The sequence below is a fragment of the Apodemus sylvaticus genome, chromosome 2 (genome assembly GCF_947179515.1).
Source record: "Apodemus sylvaticus chromosome 2, mApoSyl1.1, whole genome shotgun sequence".
NCBI lineage: Eukaryota > Metazoa > Chordata > Mammalia > Rodentia > Muridae > Apodemus > Apodemus sylvaticus.
In genome coordinates, this window is record NC_067473.1 from 149,931,593 (window position 1) to 149,953,871 (window position 22,279).

A 22,279-nucleotide genomic window follows, 5' to 3' on the forward strand; every position below is an offset into this window, starting at 1 on the left:
TCTTGGTTCTCAGCCTCTCCAGGGTGAAGATAGGTATTGTTGTATTGAGCAGCCCATGCCATGGAGGCAGCCTAACAGTTCCCACTTTGTAATGTGGTATCATAATATTTGTTCTGTTTCTCTAGAGAAGCCTAATGCATATTCTACTAAGGACTTCTCATGGCTGGCATTAATAACACCTCCATTCTGTTCCTGCAGCAACAAGAAGGTGGGCAGTTATTATTGCTTTTTTTTTTTAAAAATAATGGCTTTGATTGCTAAATTTTCATCTGAATACATCATGTTTTGCCCAGTGCTATCCTTTCTCATTACTCTCTTTTCCGTCCTTCCCACTCCTGGGTCAGCTAATTTTTGACTAGAGTCTATTGCTCTTTCCTGTTTATATTACCTGTCACCACGACAGCATAGACTCCTGCCTCTCTGATGCCCTTCAAAGAAAAGAACCTGGTAACTGTCCTGCTTTCTGACCTCATGCCAATGCATTAGATCCGCATGAGAAATCTGACCTAATACTTACTGGTGGATGAGCCATATATCAACATTGAGGTTAAAAGTTGCCCAGCAGGCTATACTGTATCAGTTTGAGTTCTCCATTAGAATATAGTCCTCCACCTGAAACAAATGTCAGTCTGTGTGGCTGATAGCACCAACAGCTTGTCAAACAGCCAGGCCAGGGAACAAACATAGACACAAGACAGGATTTTTTTTTTTTTGAGTGTACATTGCTTTGGATATTTGTGACTTTATTCTTGACTTACATTGCCGCAAAAAAGGCCAGCAAGTTAAGTAGCTTTTTACACTTCTATTTCCCAGGGAGATGATTGTCCCAAAGGAGGAGGACTCCACCAAAAGGGGTTATTTTGAAGCTAAAAGAAGAAAAACTGGTTCCTCATGCCCCTTCCACCACAGCCGGACCTGTCTGCTGGGGCAGACCATATCCTGATACATCCTAGAGGTCCTGCTGCACTCAGGGCATTTGGTAGGAACCCCCTCCCACCTCTGGAGACCCAGAGCTGCTGCTGGGTGTCAGTGACTTGCTACCCAGCAACCATCAAAACCCCCACTTTCCCAAATAACACTCTCTTTCTGTTCCTTCCGCTGCCTAACATCTCTGATGGGACAGACTCTTGCAGGGTCTACCACAGTGAAGACATCATCTCCTGATACATCCTGAAAAACCCGCTGCAGTCAGGGCATTTGTTCCCTCTGCAGGAATGTGGAGAGGCCTGGGAGCACAGGTAAGACCACCCCTGCAGCTCAGAGGAACCCGTCCAGAACCCTCAGGTGGGAGCCTTCTGATTTCTGTCTCTGGCTGGAGACCATCCTCTGCCACAGTGCACCATATCCAGATTCAGCAGGGAGATAGCTAACTTCTCAGGTCTGTGGAGAGGTCTGAGAGTACATATCTGATCCTAGGCCACAGAGCTACATACACAAATACCACCACAGGAGAGCTGGTTTCCCAGGAGTGCTTATATACCTGTGTGTACAGAGAGAATGAGAATCCCAGGAGTACAGATACACAGGCTTGCAGGACAGATAAGTCACAGTCAGAGACAGCAAGACCAGCTAATACCAGAGATAACCAGATGGCAAAAGGCAAACACAAGAACATTACCAACAGAAACCAAGGCAACATGGCACCATCTGAACCTAGTTCTCCCACAACAGTAAATCCAGGATACCCCAACACATCAGAAAAACAAGAGCTGGATTTTAAAAAAAAACACATCTTACGATACTGATAGAGGACTCCAAGAAGGACATAAATAATTTCCTTAAAGAAATACAGGAGAACATGGATCAACAGGTAGAAGCCCTTAAAGAGGAAACACAAAAATCCCTTAAAGAATTTCAGGAAAACACAAACAAACAAGTAAAGCAACTGAACAAAACCATCCAGGATCTAAAAATGGAAGTAGAAACAATAAAGAAATCACAAAGTGTGACAACTCTGGAGATAGAAAACCTTGGAAAGAAATCAGTAGTCATAAATGCAAACATCAACAACATAATACAAGAGATAGAAGAAAGAATCTCAGATGCTGAAGATACCATAGAAAACATTGACTCAACACTCAAAGAAAATGCAAAATGCAAAAAGCTTGTAACCCAAAACATCCAGGAAATCCAGGACACAGTGAGAAGACCAAACCTAAGGATTATAGGTATAGAAGAGAGAGAAGATTTACAACTTAAAGGGCCAATAAATATCTTCAGCAAAATTATAGAGGAAAACATCCCTAACCTAAAGAAAGAGATCCCGTGAACATACAAGATACCTACAGAATTCCAAACAGACTGGACAAGAACAGAAATTCCTCCTGTCACATAATAATCAAAACACCAAATGTACTAAAAAAAAGAAAGAATATTAAAAGCAGTAAGGGTAAAAGGTCAAGTAATATACAAAGGCAGACCTATCAAAATTACACCAGACTTCTCACCAGAAACTATGAAAGCTAGAAGATCCTGGGAAGATGTCATACAGACCCTAAGAGAACACAAATGTTAGCCCAGGCTACTATACCCAGCAAAACTCTCAATTACCATAGATGGAGAAAACAAGACATTTCATGACAAAACCAAATTTACCCAATTTACCCAATTTACCAAATTTCCACAAACCCAGCTCTACAAAGAATAATGGGTGGAAAATACCAACACAAAGAGGAAAATTATACCCTAGAAAAAGCAATAAAGTAATCTTTCAACAAACCCAAAAGAAGATAGCCACACAAACAGAATTCCACCTTTAACAACAAAAATAACAAGAAGTAACAACCACTTTTCCTTAATATTTCTTAATATCAATGGACTCAATTCCCCAATAAAAAGACATAGACTAACAGATTAGATACATAAACAGGACCCAACATTTTGCTGCATACATGAAACCCATCTCAGTGACAAAGACAGTCACTACCTCAGAGTCAAAGATTGGAAAACAATTTTCCAAGCAAATGATCCCAAGAAACAAGCTGGACTCACCATTCTTATATCGAATAAAATCAACTTTCAACCAAAAGTTGTCAAAAAAGATAAGGAGGAACACTTCATACTGGTCAAAGGAAAAATCTACCAAGATGAACTCTCAATTCTGAACATCTATGCTCCAAATGCAAGGGCACCCACATTCATTAAAAAAAAAAAAAAAAAAAAAAAAAAAAACCTTTTGGTTTTCGATACAGAGTTTCTCTGTGTAGTTCTGGTTGTCCTGGAACTCACTCTGTAGACTAGGCTGGCCTCAAACTCAGAAATCCACCTGCTTCTGCCCCCCAAATGCTGGGATTAAAGGCGTGCACCACCACTGCCCAGCGGCGGCGGGAGGTGGTGGTGGAGGGAACTTTACTAAAGCTCAAAGCACACATTGCACCCCACACAGTAATAGTGGGAGACTTCAACACTCTCAGTAATGGACAAATCATGGAATCAGAAACTAAACAGAGACACAGTGAAACTAACTGAATTTATGGACCAAATGGATCTAACAGATATTTATAGAACATTCCATCCTAAAGCAAAAGAATATACCTTCTTCTCAGCACCTCATGGTACCTTCTCCAAAACTGACCATGCAGGAATATTGAAATAATTCCATGCACCCTATCAGATCACCATGGCCTAAGGCTGGTCTTAAGTTCAAACAAAAACAACTGAAAGCACACATACACATATACGTTGAACAATGCTCTACTCAATGATAGCTTGGTCAAGGAAGAAATAATGAAAGCAGTGCTAAGAGGAAAACTCGTAACTCTAAGTGCCTCTAAAAAGAAAATGCAGAGAGCATACACTAAAGCTTAACAGCACACCTGAAAGCTCTAGAACAGAAAGAAGCTAATACACGCAAGAGGAGTAGAAGGCAGGAAATCATCAAACTCAGGGCCGAAATCAACCAAGTAGAAACAAAAAGAACTATACAAAGAATCAACAAAACCAGGAGCTGGTTCTTTGAGAAAATCAACAAGATAGATAAACCCTTAGCCAGACTAACCAGAGGGCACAGAGGCACTACCTAAATTAATAAAATTAGAAATGAAAAGGGAGACATAACAACAGAGACTGGAAATTCAAAAAATCATCAGATCCTACTACAAGAGCTCATACTTAACAAAATTGGAAAATTTGGACAAAATGGACAAAGTCCTGAGGAAATAGAAGCAGTTGTTAAAAGTGTCCCAACCAAAAAAAAAAAAAAAAAAAAAGTCCAGGACCAGATGGGTTTAGTGGGGAATTCTATTATTATCTTCAAAGAAGTCCTAATACTGATACTCTTCAAACTATTCCACAAAATAGAAACACAAGGAACACTACCCAATTCATTCTATGAAGAAGTCACAATAATGCTTATACCTAAACCAAACAAAGACCAAATAAAGAAAAAGAACTTCCGACCAATTTCCCTTATGAACTTTGATGCAAAAATAGCCAATAAAATTCTGGCCAGTTGAATCCAAGAATGCATCAAAACGATAATTCACCATGATCAAGTGGGCTTCATCCCAGGGATACAGCTATGGTTCAATATATGGAAATCCATCAATGTAATCTACTACATAAACAAACTCAAAGAAAAGAACCACATGATCATTTCATTAGATGCTGAAAAAGCCTTTGACAAAATTCAGCATCCCTTCATGATAAAAGTCTTGGAGAGATCAGGAATTCAAGCCCATACCTAAACATAGTGAAAGCAATATACAGCAAACCAGTAGCCAACATCAAACTAAACGGAAAGAAACTTGAAGCAATCCCACTAAAATCAGGGACCAGACAAGGCTGCCCACTCTCTCCCTATCTATTCAATATAGTGCTTGAAGTCCTAGCCAGAGCAATTAGACAACAAAAGGAGGTCAAAAGTATACAAATTGGAAAGGAAGAAGTCAAAATATCACTATTTGCAGATGATATGCTTGTATACTTAAGTGACCCAAAAAATTCCACCAGAGAACTCCTAAAGCTGATAAACAACTTCAGCAAAGTGGCTTGTTATAAAATTAACTCAAACAAATCAGTAGCCTTCCTCTACTCAAAGGATAAACAAGCTGAGAAAGAAATTAGGGAAATGACATCCTTCACAACAGTCACAAATAATATTACATATGTTGGTGTGACTCTAACCAAGCAAGTGAAAATCTGTCTGACAAGAACTTCAAGCCTCTGAAGAAAGAAATCGTAGATCTCAGAAGATGGAAAGAGTTCCCATGCTCATGGATTGGCAGGATTAATATACTAAAGATGGCCATCTTGCTGAAAGCAATCTACAGATTCAATGCAATCTCCATCAAAATATCAAATCAATTCTTCATAGCTCTAAAAAGAGCAATCTGCAAATTCATTTCGAATAACAAAAAACCCAGGATATCGAAAACTATTCTCCACAACAAAAGATCTCCTGGGGGGGAATCACCTTCCCTGACCTTAAGCGCTACTACAGAGCAATAGTGATAAAAACTGTATGGTATTGGTACAGAGAGGCGGGAATGGAATAGAGTTGAAGACCCAGAAATGAACCCTCACACCTACGGTCACTTGATATTTGACAAAGGAGCTAAAAACATCCAGTGGAAAAAAGGTAGCATTTTTAACACATGGTGCTGGAGGTCAACATGTAGAAAAATGCAAATTGACACATTCTTTTTTTTTCTTCTTTTTTTTTCTTTCTTTCTTTTTTTTTTTTTTTTGGTTTTTTGGTTTTTTCGAGACGGGGTTTCTCTCTACAGCCCTGGCTGTCCTGGAACTCACTCTGTAGACCAGGCTGGCCTTGAACTCAGAAATCCGCCTGCCTCTGCCTCCCAAGTGCTGGGATTAAAGGCGTGCATTAGCACGCCTGGCTCCATTCTTATCTCCTTATACAAAGCTCAAGTCCAAGTGGATCAAGGACCTCCACATAAAACCAGAAACACTGAAGCTTACAGAGGAGGGAGTGGGGAAGAGCCTTCAACACATGGGCACAGGGGAAATTATCTTGAATAGAACACCAATGGCTTATGCTCTAAGAACAAGAATCGACAAATGGGACCTCATAAAACTGCAAAGCTTCTGTAAGGCATAGGACACTGTAAATAGGACAAAATGGCAACCAACAAATTGGGAAAAGATCTTTGCCAATGGTACATCTGATAGAGGGCTAATATCCAGTGTACACAAAGAACTCAAGAAGTTAGACTCCAGAGAGTCAAATATCCCTATTAAAAATGGGGTACAGGGCTAAACAGAGATTTCTCAACTGAGGAAACTCGAATGAATGCGAAACACCTAAAGAAATGTTCAGCATCCTTAGTTATAAATGAAATGTTAATCAAAACAACCCTGAGATTCCACCTCGCACCAGTAAGAATGGCTAAGATGAAAAAACTCAGGGGACAGCAGATGCTGTCGAGGATTTGGAGAAAGAGAGTCACTTTTCCATTGCTGGTGAGATTGCAAACTGGTAAAACCACTCTGGAAATCAGTTTGGCAATTCCTCAGAAAATGAGACATAGTACTTACTACCTGATGACCCAGCTATACCACTCCTGGGCATATACCCAGAAGATGTTCCAACATATAATAAGGATACATGCTCCACTATGTTCATAGCAGTCTTATTTAAAATAGCCAGAACCTGGAAAGAACCCAGATGTCCTTCAACAGAAGAATAGATATATAAACTGTGGTATATATACACAATGGAGTATTATTCAGCTACAACAATGAATTCATGAAATTCTTAGGCAAATGGATGGAAGTAGAAAGTGTCATCCTGAGTGAGGTAAACCAGTCACAAAAGAACACACATTGTATGCACTCACTGATAAGTGGATGTTAGCCCAAAAGCTCAAAGTAAACCAGTTACAATTCATAGACCACAGGAAGCTCAAGAAGAAGAAAGACCAAAGTGTGGATGCTTTGTTTTTTTCTGAGAAAGGGAACAAAATACTCCTGGGAACAACTATGGAGACAAAGTGTGGGGCAGAGACTGAAGGAAAGCTCACCAAGAGACTGCCCTACCTGGGGATTCATCCTATAAATATTCACCAAACCCTGATACTATTATGGATGACAAGAAGTGGGTGCCAAAAGGAGCCTGTTATGGTTGTCTCTGGAGGGGCCTGCCAGAGCCTTTCAGATACAGAGGCAAATCCTAGTAGCCAACCATTGGACTGCACATGGGGTCCTCAATGGAGGACGGCAGACTGGAAGAGCTGAAGGGGTTTACAGCTCCATGGGATAAACGACAATGTCAGCCAACCAGATGCCCCAGGACTCCTAGGGACTAAGCCACCAACCAAGGGGTACACATGGTTCCAGCCAAAAGTGTGGCACTGGAATGTCTTGTCAGGCTTCAGTGGGAGGAGAGGTCCTTTGTCCTGTGAAAGCGCGATAGATGTCCCAGCATGGGGAAATAGAGGTGGGGTAGGTGGTAGTGGGTTGGGTGGAGGGGCATGTTCTTGGAGGCAGGGGCTGGGAGGGTGGGCTGGGGGCTTTCTTGGAGTAGAGAAACATTTGAAATATAAATGAAGAATATATTCAATAAAAAAACTGCTATGTCAAACTATTATGCTAAACAGGAGGCTAAAGCCTAAAGCTATGGCTAAAACCAAGTAACTCCAGAAAGGATGATTTATGGTGAGATTCAAGAAGGCATTATAAAACATACGTTTAGATTCTGACTCTCAAGAGGAGGAATTTGGATGGTTTCTTTCTTAATCTCAGGTGCCCCCAAGAGAGTGGCATGGCAGCCCCAGATAATGTCAGATAGATGTTAGCTTAATTTCTCTTTGAAATGCCTCACAGGTTCAGACAAGTTCATTCCTATCTATTGTGTGACACTATTCCTGAAAAACACGAACAAATTTCTATGCCTCCCACACAGGGAACCAGTAACAGACATTATTCAGAGCACCAGAGACTTGGGGTACCCAAGAGTTTCTTTGGGTGACTTACAATGGCATATATGACCCACCGGCAGCTGCATTAGCAAAAGCCCACTCCAGCATGGGAATCAACCCATAGAAGCTGGAGCCCCTGGGGCTTTCTGCACAAATTGCAAGCAGTTCAAAAGGTTGGAGTCTTCTCCCCTTAGCAGCTAAGAACTTACTTATCCTTTGCGGGCGGTGGTGGCACACGCCTGTAATGCCAGCACTCTGGGAGGCAGAGGCAGGCAGATTTCCGTGTTCGAGGCCAGCCTGGTCTATAGAGTGAGTTCAGGACAGCCAGGGCTATACAGAGAAACCCTGTCTCGAAAAAAACAAATCCAAAAAAACCAAAAACCAAAACCCCAAACAAAAAACAAAACAACAACAACAAAAAGAACTTACTTATCCTTTGCAAGTAATAAGCAGCCACGATGCAGGCAATTCCTGTCATATGCCTTTAAAATTGAAATCTGCTACAATACTTCCTTCTCTGAGTATTTTCTAAGAAGCCAGAACTCTTTCATCCTTAAACTCATCCTTTTTTTTTTTTTTTTGAGGCAGAGTCATACATTGTAGTGGTGACCTTCCTGTCTTAGCCTCCCAAGTGTCAAGAATACTCACAATTTTTGTGATTTTTGTTATCTTCCATGTCTGGTAAGCATTTATTCCTGTTCTTTTAACTTTTACATTTTTTAATTTATTTTATTTATATGAGCACCCTGTAGGTGTTTTCAGAAACCAGAAGAGGACACTATTAGGTCTTATTACAGATGGTTGTGAGCCACCATGTGGTTGCTGGGAATCGAACCCATGACCTCTGGAAGAGCAGTCCGTGCTCTTAACCGCTGAGCCATCTCTCCAGCCCCTTGTTCCTGTTCTCAAGGATCACTCTTCATAAGCCCACTTTTCTATCAATAAACTGACAATGCTCCTCAAGCTTCAGGTCTAATCCTTGAAAAACCCTCTGTCTTTCAAGAATTCAAGAATGTCAGTCTACAAGGCTCGATGGCCTGAGTCACCAGGAAAATTCCCAAGTCCTTTAAATCTTTTGAGGGAGACCCAAGATATGTGGAAGCCATGCCTTGATAGGAATGGAGGTCTCCAATGGGGCTGTGATACAGGCACCATCCACCATGATCCTCTGACCGCAGGTAGTGTAAGCAGCAAGTATTACCTAAGCATGGACAACACACTCCTAAACCCACGAAAGGATCGAAGTGAGGGGAGATTAAAACAGGGAGAAAAACAAAAACAAAACACAGTTGGGCCAGTCCTATGTATGAACATGAAAAAGATGAAACAGACACTCAGGACCTTAAGCCTTTATTGATGCTGCTGACCATGTTCAAGTTATCTTCATTATGAAATATCAAAAATGTCTTCCCCAAACTGAAAATTGGTGATTATAGTTAAGCTGTGGAATGTATCTCCCTCACCTTAGCAACACTTATTTTTAACTTGCACTGTTGTGTCATGTGATACAAGTATCCTAGTATAGGACAGAGCTGCTAAAGTCAGAGTGGCTAGATGGCCTCAGGCTGTGGGCTCCAAGTCTTCATTCCTTGCAGTGCCACCACACTGAGATGTGTTCCTGTCAACTCCCATGCCTGAGATGTTTCATTAGCCAGGTCTTATAATCTAACATGTCTCCATAGCTGCAGAATCACTTGTCGCTTGCAATAACACCCAATTTAATAGTCACAATGATAAACTTGTCATTTTTATTTTTTTTAACATTCAGTATGTTTCTGAAGCACTGAAGCCAATGAGGCTTATCAAGAGGGTCACTGGCCTTGCTATAGGGAATACCCATGTGGCCAATTAACCACTCTCTATATGCAAAGTATGATTCCAAGATCATACCTAAGATGTTCCATCTTGTGACTCCCCGGTGAAGTGGGAAACTGTAGGGTTCAGCTAAGGCTGCAAAGACAGGAGACTTTCTCTATTGGCTGGCAGTAGAGGCCAGGGTGGCAAATCTGCAGAGTCCCTGCTCTTCCTGACTAGCCCTCACAGGCAGGGGCAGCTGAATATGCTATGGGAACATGCTTAAAGGAGAGGGGTGGCCGCCCCCCACTCTGTGTGCCTAGGGAGAAATGCTTACTTTATACAGTGGGCAGTATGCTTTTTTTTTATATATATATATAGGAAACATTTATCTAGGATATGTTCTTGGATCTAAAGATAGTTCTCCACCCAAATAAGCTGGCCACATGGCAGGACATGAGAGGAAGGAATCTTTCATTGGAGTTGGCATTTTTTTTTTTTTTAGGGGGAAGTAACAAGACACAGAGACACATGATCTTCTGGCTCTTGAAAAAGGGAAGTATGTTTCCAACACACTAGCCTAAAAGACTACCCCGAGGTACCTCTGAAGCTTCAGCACGTATTTCTTTGCAGCTTTTGTGGTCCAGACTCAAGTAGGCAAAAGCAAAAGGTTGGCATAGTTGGCCTGAGTTTGGCCTCAAAGGGCGAGGCAGTTGTTGGTTGATACATACAAGGTCTGTGAGCAAACACGTACACTGGAAATGATCCGGGCCCCTAGCACTCAACACACAATGTGGTTACAGAGCAGACTGGCATTAACTAACATCAGTCCCTTCCCTGGATGGAGGCTAAAATAAACTTAAGTAGCTGGTATGTTAGGCTCTGTAAGTGGCTGAAGAGAGTTTCCCTCTACCTTCTGTGATGTTTGTTTATGACTATGCACATTTTAAGGTTTAGTAACTGAGAGATTACTGACATTCCAGGAAATCAACAGCTAAGAGTTCCAGAGACCAGTGAACATCAACACTGGCCACTATTTGTTCTAGGAAGGTCACCTGCAAGGAGGATGTCCTGACAGCAGGGAGGAAATCCTAGTCACAGGGTTAGTTGACATATCACTTGAATATTGTACAAGACACACTAGTGACACCACCAAGAACCATTGCTCCTTTGTCATTATTACACAATTACAACAGATTTGCTGTGACATTTTAATTATGTGTAGAAACTTCGAAATCAGCAAGCCGATTTTTTTTTTTTGCAACCAGGAAGTTAAAATGAGAGAAAGTTGACACATTTTATTATTTATCATTTTATTTACACAACTGAAATTATTTCCTTAGTCACCTTGATTACAAAAACAAGTCAACACGGTATTGGTTTAATAGCCTTTCTTAAATAGATCTTACAAATTTTAGTGGCTGACAGATTGCTACTTAATACTCAGTAATATTTAATATATGGTAACTTCTGCATATACGTAGATGAAAAAAATCTGTCTGATAGTGCTAACAAGTATAGGTACTTCAACAAGTATGGGTACTTTTATATCTCAGGGACAGACAGACAAATGGTTATTAGTCAAGTGTTAATTACCCACAGATGGGCCAGCTATTTAGACTTGGAGCTCAGCCCTTGAGAGCTAACCTGCTGTAGCAATTCACACTTACTGTGTAGGCATGTTGAATAATTTGAGTTTATCTGTATTTTCGCATTTAATAAAACTATCAATAAGCACATCTGAAAAACAAAATGGATCCCATGACTAGAGATACTTTATATAAAAAAACCTTATCACAGTGTATCTGAAAAAAAAATGGCCCAAACTAAAGCCATATTATATGCTGAAATAAGCCATTTTTCATCTTCTTGTCTGTCTGGCTATGTGTGCACATAAATATTACACACATCCCATAAGGCTCTATCCGGTATACTTATCTGAGCATTCTCAGCCACATAAAATGTCACAATTTTACTGTATTTGTGAAATGCCCACAAAATATAGTATATCTTGACTATTTAAAAGTCCTATCACAGTGCTTGAAGTCTGAAGACCAGGCAGTGTTTTGGTAACATGACCTTTTCGTGGAAAGTGACAGCCCACAGACAGCCTAAGAAACTTCCAAGAGCCACCCCCAAAACTCTAGAGTGCGGAGTATCTGTAGCTACAGCCATCAGTACAGAAAGACAAGACCCTTACACGAGTCGTGGTCAGAACGGAGGAGACCAAAACACGTACCGTAGCAGCATAGAGGATGGCCGGGGAGAGCTGACCCGTGTGCCTTTCACACAAGCTCTATAAGAGCCAAAATCTTGTTCTCTCACCTCAGTCAGTGTCAGGGAAACTTCTAATACAACTAGATGAACCGTCCTTCCCTTTGGGCATGAGCTGACAAGATAGGGATTAAGACAGACCCACCTGTCCGTGAGCAGAGGACGAACACACTCTTTGATGGGTGGTGTGTACTGCACAATGGTGTGCTGGGGGGTTCAGCATTTGTGGCCCAAGGCCTCTGCTGCCAGCAATTCTGGGCCTGAAGGCTGCTCCACTGCAAATGTCCCGCTTCTTCATCCTGTTCTGGTCAGCAGGTAGGAGTCACACAGCACTGAATGTGCGAATGTTGCTGAGGGCTCAACAGGGGACTATGTCTTGTGGGGTTACTTCTTCCCAGTTGCCGTGTACATAGCAAGGGCAACACCAAATCTCTCCATTGTGCTAAATCTAAGAGCCATTTAACCATGACAGAAACAAAACATTTTCCTAAGAAAAGGCTACATGGTTGTAAACCCAAAAATATATATTTAGGATGTCATATGCTGAGCTGAGGACAGCCCAATGCTCCCTTCTCCTCCCTCCAGCCCTAGCGGACCTGATTGGATGCAACCACCCAGTCCCATTCTGGGCTTTCATTCTAAACAAGGACAGGTTATTCTGATCAGGTTTTCAACTGATGTTGTTTGTATGTGTGCTTCATGTTAAAACATTTGGGGGGGGGGGCGAGTGATAGGTTATCAACCAGGAAAACCAGACAGTTCAGGTACAATTTCTCATCCAAGTTGTGAATGGCAGACCCCACACATGTGAACACAGAGCTCATGGTGGCTACTGATGAGCAGACCAACAGAGGTGCTACCAATGCTAAAGGGAAAGGGGATCTAACCAAAGACCCAGAGCACCCACCCAATGGGGCAGGTGTGCTAGGAGGGAGGATCCCTAGGAGGGAGATCACCAGGAGGGAGGACCACCAGCTATTTGAAGTAAAACCATTTTGAAAACCAGCTAAAACAAACTACAGAAAACAAGTCTACCACCTAAGGCTGGTCTTGGCCAGTGTGATGTGCACAAAGAGGTCGGTAGACTTGGTCCTCTTGGCATGTTTCTTCCCCCTTGGGAGTCCATTACCGTTCACAAAGAAATGTTAGCTATCAAATGTGTCCATTAATTTTGCCGCTGAGGGTGAAACCATCCAGTTAGCATATACACTATCATTTGCATATCTTGGGAACCCAGTGCTAGTGCCATCGGCTCTCGTGAGTGGTACAGGACTCTCTCCAGGCCAGTTCGGGTCTGACATGCCTAAAAATGAAAACAGATAATTTGTTCTGCACTGAAGAACTCAAACTTCATGTGCAGACAGTAAGGCCTTGGCAAAACTCCCTTTGACAGTTAAACCAACTTGCGCTTTCTGTGCCAATTCCATTAATGGTTTTGTATCCCAGGTTTCCAAAACACTGCTCTACATGGGGCAATCTCTTGTGCTCCTGGTAAAGGTAAATTTAGCAGATGCTACCAATCTCAATATCTATAAGTTTAGAGTCTCAAATCTGAAATGGAGCTGGTGAAACACTATTATTTTCTCAGGGCGGTGTAAAGCATCAGCGAATGGCTGGACTATATGGCTTCCTGTTGGGGGAACGCTCTAGGAGCTAGTCACTTGTCATCCCTGCTAAAATGGAGGAGGAAGGCTTCCTTTCCCACAGTGGGCACACACAGGCTGCCCCACAGCACTGTCGGTACAAGGCATGTAGTGAGGACCTGTGACTCAGGAAGCATGCAGAAAGAACCTACCTTAGCTTGAAACTGCCAGACTTCAAAAAGCATCAATGAGGAAGTTAGGAAGCAGAAAAAATTTCAAGTATTTAATCCAAGACAAAGAAGGAGTTTTGGCAAGAACCGTATTTACTGTCCATTGCAAGGCCACAGCACCACAGACTATGTTCTTTCAGAAAGCATTGGCTCAGTATTTAGCACTGGCTTCATAAGTGACAACATCGTGATGGGGGTAGGGTGCAAAGGATGTGAAAGCAGCAGTCTGGTGTCTGCCCAGGGCCCACATGGTTGTCCCCCTGCCCCACACTGCATGGTGGTGGACACATAGCTGGACTTGGGAATATATGCACAGCTTCCATGAGGCACAAACCAGCCCAGGAGCAGCCTGAGGGTACCCTAGCTATGCCATCACTGCAAGCTGGGGATGCCAGCTTTCCCTGGCAAAATTTATTCCCTCCCCGGATCAGGTAAATTTAAATAACGAAGTCAGAAGTACAATGATTTGCTTCCCAATGGCCCCTGAGAATTCTGCTCTAATCCGCTTCTCTCCTGTGTCATCTTAAGTTGCTGGGCTGCGTGGTAATGACATTTATTTTCACATCCTTTTAGAAAGACGTAGCTGCAAAATGTCTGAATGTATGTAAACTAGATGTAAAGTCAGATATTTACAAAGAAAAGGGTTCAGAGGAAGCTTTGGTTTCGGTGGGATCAGAAACACTCTTAAAAAAGCATTACAGAGAGTTGGGATGGTGCAGAGGGGACAGCGTTGCTAGAATCTAGTAAATGCATGTGAAATTCTACCATAGAGTTTGTTTTCAATCCATGTGGAAGGGAGGGAGCGCTGGAGGGGAGCATTGTTACAGTCCACCAGGGGCGTCTCCTCTTCTGAGAGCCCATCGTCATAGAGTAATGAGTCTGAAGGAGTAGATGCAGCCAGGTCCAAGTAGTCCTGGAAGAGACAAAGAGATGGTTAGTTATCTTTGACCCTGGGCCATTCCTAAACAAACTCAGGGACCCTTAATGCTCATGGGACAGAGGTGTTGGCTGTACATCTACTGTGTACTGTTTCTTGGCCTCTCTAAGACCACAGTCTCCATCCTGTGTTAAGAGGACAACACTAGAAAAGGCACTGAGGTTCTTTAATCCAACCAAGAGCAGAGAGTTGGGAAAATGGCTTCTCCGTATACTCTTGGGTCTGAAAGCACTTGCCGTGGTCATATTACTCCTGTAGAAACACAGTGTGTCAAGTGGTAGGATCAACCCAATGGATGCCTTTCAGTTTCCCTCCCAGGACTTCCGCTGTTACAGTGAACAGATACAGATACAGGGACCCCAGATCCCACATACAAAAATACAAGATGCATGCCTCTTAGCTATGTAGACAATTTCAGTGTTGTCCTGGCTGTTTCTCAGCACTGCGATATTGGCATCTATTGTTACTTCTGCTCAGGACAACCCTGAACCCACAAATCCTGAAGATTTTCTCAAGAAACAACAAAACTGTGTCAATGTATTCAAGGTTGTTCACTTTCTCTCTCAGACTCAATATATTGATTTTATATCGAAACCTTTGATCCTTTTGGAGTTGAGTTTTGTACTGGGTGATAAACATGGATCTATTTGGATTCTTCTATAGGCAGCCATCCGGATTGACTAGGACTATTTGTTGAAGGTGTTGTCTTTCTCCAGTGTGTTTCTGGCTTATCAAAAGAACAGGTGTCCACAGGTCAGGTCTTCAATTTGATTCCACTCATCAACATGCCTATTTCTGTGTCAATACTGTACTGCTCTTTTTATTAGTTTTGTAATATAATTTGAAATAAGGGATTGTGATATCTCCCATGGTTCTTCTATTGTTTAGCTATCCTGGATTTCTTCAGGATTCTTCAGGATTGTTTAGCTATCCTGGATTTTTTGTGTTTCCATATGAAACTAAAAATTGTCCTTTAAAGATCTGTGAAGAACTGTGCAGTTATTTTGATAGATGCTAGATTGCTTTTGGTGGGATGGCTATTTTTACACAATGAATACTACCAACCCTTGAGCATCCTTCCAATTTCTGGTATCTTCTTCAGACTTTTCTTCAATGTCTTAAAGTTTACATCATGTAAGTTTTTCTGTTGTGAAAAGTGTTATGTCCCTGATTTCTTTCTTAAACCATTTGTTATTTGTATATAGAAGAGCTACTGACTTTTGTTAAGTTCATTTTGTATCTAGCTACTTTGCTCAAAGTGTTTATCATCTGTAAAGAGTTTCCTGGTGGAATTTTTTTGGGTCACTTATGTTTACTATCATATAATTTGCAAATAAAAATACATTGACTTCTTCCTTTCCCAGTCGTATCCTTCTTTTCTCCTTTAGCTGTCTTATTGCTCTAGCTAAGACTTCAAGTGCTAGGTATGGACATAGTTGATAACCCTGTCTTGCTCCTCATTTAGTGAAAATGCTTCCTGTTTCTCTCTATTTAAGTTGATTTTGGCTATGTGCTTGCTGTAAAATTGCCTTTACTCTGTATTGAGGTATGTTCCTTATATGTTTAATCTCTTAAGGACTTTTATCATGAAAAGGTATTGGATTTTGTCAAAGCCTTTTCTACATCAAATGAGATGATCATGTGGTTCTTGCCTTTGTTTAGAAGGTGGATTACATTTATCCATGTTGAACTATGCCTGGATTTTTGAGATGAAACCTACTTATCACTGTGGGTGTTCTTTTTGATGTGTTCTTGGATTTAGTTTGCAAGTATTTTATTGAAAAAATTTGTACCTATGCTTATGGAAGGGAAATTGGTCTGAAGTTTTTTGTTGGGTCTTCATGTATGTTAGGTATCAGGGCAATTGTGGCCTCATAAAATTAAATGGGCAATGTTCATTCTGTTTATGTTTTGTAGAATAATTTGAAGAGCATTGGCATTCTTCTTTGAAAGTTTGCTAGAAGTATGTGCTAAAACCATATGACTCTGAGTCTTTTGAGGGGAGGGTTGAGGGACTTTTAATGACTGCTTCTATTTCACTAGGGTTTATAGGTCTGTTTCAATTGTTTATCTGATGTGGATTTAACTTTTCGAGGAAAGTATCCATTTATTTTGGAGTTTCCAATTAGGAGGAGTGCAGGTTTTTAAAGTGTGTTCTTGTGATTCTCTAAATTTCCTTGGTTGTTGTGTCCCCCCTTTCATTTCTAATTTTGCTAATTTGAATATTCTCTCTCTTTCGAGTTAATTTGGAAAGTACTTCTTCAACTGAACACCGTTAGTACAGGCACTAAGATCAATAATTAATAAATGAGATAAAATCGAGAAGCTTCTGCACAAACAAGGACACCATCACTCAGACAAAGTAGCAGCCTACAAAATATTAAAAGATTTTTTACCAACTACACATCTGATAAAAGGCTAATATCTAACATATATAAATACCTAAAAAATCTGAATATCAAGAAAACAACCCAAATAAAAAAAGGATATAAATCTAAACAGAGAATTTTCAAAAGATGGAATTCAAATGGCAGGTCATGTTGGTGAGGATATGGAAAAGGGGAGCCCTCATCCATCACTAGTGGGAATACAAAATTGTACAGACACTAGAAAAACCAGAGTGGCAGCTCCTCAGGAAGATGGGAACTAATCTACCTCAGGACCCAGCTAAACTACACTTGGGCACACACTCGAAGGATGCTTTGTCCTACCACAGAGACACTTGTTCAACCATGTTCCCTGCTGCTATATTCATAACAGCCAGCAGCTGGAAACAACCCAAATGTCCCGCAACAGATGGATGGGTAAAGAAAATGTACAGTTGCTCATTGAAATATTCCTCTGCCATTAAGAAAGAAAATCCTGAGATTTGCAGGTAAATGGGTTGAATTAGAAAAGAAATATCCTGAGTTAGGTAACCCAGATCCAAAACAAACAAGCAAACAAACAAACAAACATGATACATACTCACTTATGTGTGGATTGTCAGCGGTTAATCAATGATAACCAAGCTACAATCCACAGAACCACAGAGGTTAAGCATAGAGACTCAAGGGAGGGATAGATTCCCTAGTAAGGGGAAACAGAACAGTCATGGCTAAACAGGGGTGGGGGCTATAACAGGAAGTTCAAATGGGGAGGGGGAGAGAAGAGGGAGACAAGGGAGGGAATATAGGGAGACACAGCTAAAATTAAGGACCATTAGAAGGGCAGCAGTATGGAAACCTAACACAGTAGAAGCTTTCATACATACATCATATATATATGTATATATGTATATGTATATATATATATGTATCAACTGAAGTAGATCAGAAAGATACAAATGGGCAAGGAGTAAGTCAAAGTTTGTAGTCATACATGTGTGTATATATACACATACATGTTTATACATATACACACATATATGCACATATATACACACATATATATGAAATTGCTAAGATATAAATGAAATTGCCAAATAATGGGGGAGACAGAGTCCCAACAAAAAACTTATGTACCAAATGAAGCTTCTAGAACTGGGAATGGGTTACATTTAATTGAGTTATTGCCAAAGGTTTCTCAGCACAAAGTGTTAGCAAGGCTCTGCTGCTGTAGACAACTCCTTTACACAACTCATCGAACATGGAGACCCTGAACTGATGCCTATGGAGAGCTCTCACCCCTGCAAGTTAGTGCTCTTAGCACTGAAAGGCACTCTGAAGTGTTGAAGAAGAAACATAAACACCAACCCAGCCACAAATCCTTCCATCTATAATGTCTTCACAGCAAGGAGTGCTAAATGGTGATACAAAGCTTGTGAAAATATCCAACCAATATCTGATTTGACTTAAGTAGCATTCCGTGAGATAGAACCCATGCCTGAACCTACTACTTGGGTGACGAAGAACCTGAAACTAGATAGCCTAGGGGAAAACTAAATACTACAATTCTACTAAAGGAACAGAGTAATCAAATAGCATTCTGCTATATTCATAGATCAGGGCCTTGCTCAGGCATCAACAGAGAAGCTTCCTCTTGCAGTAGATGGGAGCAAATACAGAGACCCACAGCTAGTCAACATACAGAGCGTTAAGAGACCGTGGATCACTCAGTCCTAAGTGGGATGTCTCCATCTGTCTCCATCATATCCTTCCCCTCATGGTTCAGGGAAACTTGTGGAAGAGGAGGCAAAAATGTGTAAAAGCCAGGAATGGAAAACACCAAGGGTATAGGGCCTTGTAAATACAGAAAGACCAATACACATATTGACTTAAGAGACCGAAACAGAACGCAGAGGGTCTACACAGGTCTGCACTCATCAGAGTCCTCAGCTGAAAGAAGTGGACACCCACCCCCATCCCTAACACAAAAGTAAGCTGATAACCATTTGCAAATGAAAATTTAGTTTTCTCAAGGAGTCTCACTGAAGAAACAAACTACTCTAGGTTAGGCTGTATGCCCAGCAGGAGATATCCAACAGAAAATGAGCTCGTCCACATTTTTGGAGGGTCCTTGTTGGGTCAGAATACCTATACACATACACATCCTCATAGAAGATGAGCCATCATAGAAGAAGCTAATAACTAGCAAGTGATCTTCCTGAGATGACTCCGCCTTGGATTAAAAATCTATGATGGGACTCTGGTAGGCAAGGCCCAGAAAAAATTCATTTTAGGAAAGATTCGTGCTATTAATATGCTTTTCTGTTATACTTAAACATATATAACAGTCCCTAGGTATTAGCCCACCCTTTTGAGCAGATCTTTGTAGAACAACGAAGATGTACTATCTTGTAGGGATGCTATACAGAGATATAAATGATTTCTTAATCCTTAAAGATGATCCTAGGCCGGGTGGTGGTGGTGGTGGCGGCGGCGGCGGCGGTGGCGGCGCACGCCTTTAATCCCAGTACTTGGGAGGCAGAGGCAGGCGGATTTCTGAGTTCGAGGCCAGCCTGGTCTACAAAGTGAGTTCCAGAACAGCCAGGGCTACACAGAAAAACCCTGTCTCGAAAAACCAAAAAGATGATCCTGTAAGAATTCCTAAACATAGTAATTATTTAAGCTATTTTAATAACACTGCTATTAAATCCTTTCTGATAGTCAAAATACAAAGAGAATTCTGTCTTTAGTGTTATGAGTTAATTGCTTCTGAGATAGTAAGCGAACATCTACTTAGACCACATTCCAAAAGTTGTAAAACCATTAACCAAAGGTCATAAAAAGGGAACTAATGATTTATTGTAGGTATTAGGACAGAAGATAAAATATTGACTGGATTTATCTACACAAAACTTCACTAATAACTTAGGTATGGGTTTTAACTCTCTGTCAACCTGTGGAGCTGTGACAGGTGATGTCTGTTTAGCTAGATAATTATTCCTAATGGATATGCATGTAAACATTCTGTTGTAAACTTATTTGTTTTATGATTTGAATTTGTGTGTAAACTTGTGATGAGCCTTTCACCATATGGCCGTGTATTCTGAAGGATGTGTAAGTGCTGAGGGCAGAGAGAGCTTGCTCATGCTCTCTCCTTACCCCTCCCTTTCCTTAACACTCTCCTCATCCAGACTTTCTTAGATTCGTCATCTCCTTTTTCTTAGACCCCCTCATCCTTCCTCTTCCTACAAGCCCTTTCCCCCTTTTTCCTAGAGAGTTTTCATAGGTAACTTTTTACAACTTAGAAATAAACAATAAAATCACTTTTCAAAGTGACCCCTTCTCTTCCTGGGACTTCAACTAGCAGGCTAAAAAGAGACAGCCATACAATTCCTGGGGAGAGAACAAAGGCTACTTAATCTGTTGTTTTAGGTTGAGGCTTCTCACCTCAGAGGAACTGAAGCAGGCTACTGAAGCAAAGTGACTTAGAATCAAGATAGGAAAACATAATGTTATTATACAACAACCCTAAATTTCTCAAGTCTCACTCCCACTGACACTCTTCCCCTTGGCTCAAGAAGCACGAAGAATAAAGACGACCTCCGGGCTGGCCTCCAGCATATACACATGTACATTGTAGCTTCTGGTTTTGTGTTGTTACGGGATTCCCCAGTGTCCCTAAATCTGTTTCTTGTCCCTTTTCTTTAGCTCTTTACCTTTTGTCTCTCTTATCCTATTCTGATTTGTTTTTGTTTTTTATCTTATATTTATTTCACTTTATTATTATCCCTTAGCTATCTATTTGTTTGCTAATGAGAGACAGGAAGGGAGTGGATCTGGCTGAGAAGGGAGGTGGAGAGGAACTGGGAGGAGTAGAGGGAGGGGAAAACATAATCAGGATATACTGTATGAGAAAATCTACTTTCAATAATAAGAAAAAGCCAACAAAACTAAGTTTTTCTAAAAATCCAGTGTATGTGCACATCTGTGACGCCTGACAATGACATCCTGCTCTATCACTCCTCACCTTGGTCCCTTAAGACAGGGTGGGTCTGTTACTGAATCTGGAGCTGGTTCTCAGCAAGTCCCACAAATCTCCTGTTTCTGTCCTTGTCCTTCACAGTACTGGCCACACTTGGCTTTTTATACAGATGCTGGGATTTGAACTCAGGTCCTAGTGATTATGCAGATGTCCTTACTGGCTAAGCCATCTCTCCAGCAACACAACCTGCTGTATTTTATTGCTGGGAGCCAAGACTGTGTACTCTTGGAATCTGAAGGAAGGGCAGCTTTTAGTAAAGATGAAGACAAGGCCTTAAAGGGAGTAGTGTGACTGAGGATGTCTGTTTGGTCCTGTTTACCTGTCTCCCTAGCACCCAGTATGAACAGTACAGACAGTTGCTCAATAAATATTACGCAAAAATTATTCCGCCTTCTCACCAAGACACAGAGGCTGACTGTTCCCACTTGTTTTGTTTGGCTGACACCAGGCTTTGGAAGTCTACACAAGCAGTTAATAAAAACTGGTAGACAACATGAACTTCTTAAAATTCAGAAGACCTGGCTTGCCAGGTCTCCTATTCCTGTAGGTCCCCCATGGTGAGAGCAAGATGCTCTTGAAAGGACACTTACAGCGCCAGAGTTCCAACCCTAGTCACTGCCCACCTCCCAGGTACCTCGGAGCTTATGTCTTTAGGACATGTGTTTCGAGTCTTTGGCATTCTATTCCACTATTGCAAAAGTTCTCCTTTGGTTTTGAAATATTTTCCAGTACTTGCCTGTGAAGAGCTCTTGTCTGAAGACAAGCTAGAAACCAAGATGTTTTCATTACTGAATGGCCCAAGGGAACTGGCTTAAGTGGCAGGTTTTCATCTACTGCCTGCTCTGTGGTATAGCACAGTCATCTCTCTCTGGCCTTGGAGTGGAAACACAGAGAGCCTCAAACTACCATCCCAAGGTGAGCCTTTGGCAGTGACTCTGGGACTCACTCTGCTCTTGACCATCATCTTCTCCAGATCCTTGCTGATGTCAGCAAACACTGGCCTCTTGTCTGGTTCCTGCTTCCAGCACTGCAGCATCAGGCGGTACCTGGAGAGCAGCACAGGGAGGTGGTAAAGCCCTGGCAGGGACAGCACACGCAGACTGGGTCTAAGGAACCATGTCTCCTCTCTCTAGGCTGTTTCTAAACCATCTGCAACTCTGAGCTTCTAAGTTGGAC

At 41.4% G+C, this 22,279-nt stretch overlaps 1 protein-coding gene across 2 annotated transcripts in view; it reads right to left on the reverse strand.

The window, feature by feature from the left end:
* Window positions 1-10,988: 10,988 nt before the first annotated feature.
* Ret (ret proto-oncogene) overlaps window positions 10,989-22,279 on the reverse strand; it is a 45,230-nt gene continuing 33,939 nt past the window's right edge. Inside the window, exons 18-20 of one of the 2 annotated variants that reach the window (XM_052174680.1) lie at window positions 22,050-22,149; window positions 14,524-14,671; window positions 10,989-13,248 (exon numbers count right to left, since the gene is read on the reverse strand). In XM_052174680.1, coding sequence (XP_052030640.1) covers window positions 13,091-13,248; window positions 14,524-14,671; window positions 22,050-22,149 — 406 coding nt within the window. In that variant the 3' untranslated portion in view covers window positions 10,989-13,090. Of the gene's footprint in view, window positions 13,249-13,797; window positions 14,672-22,049; window positions 22,150-22,279 lie in introns of those variants that run through there. The other variant, XM_052174681.1, reaches the window with a different exon arrangement.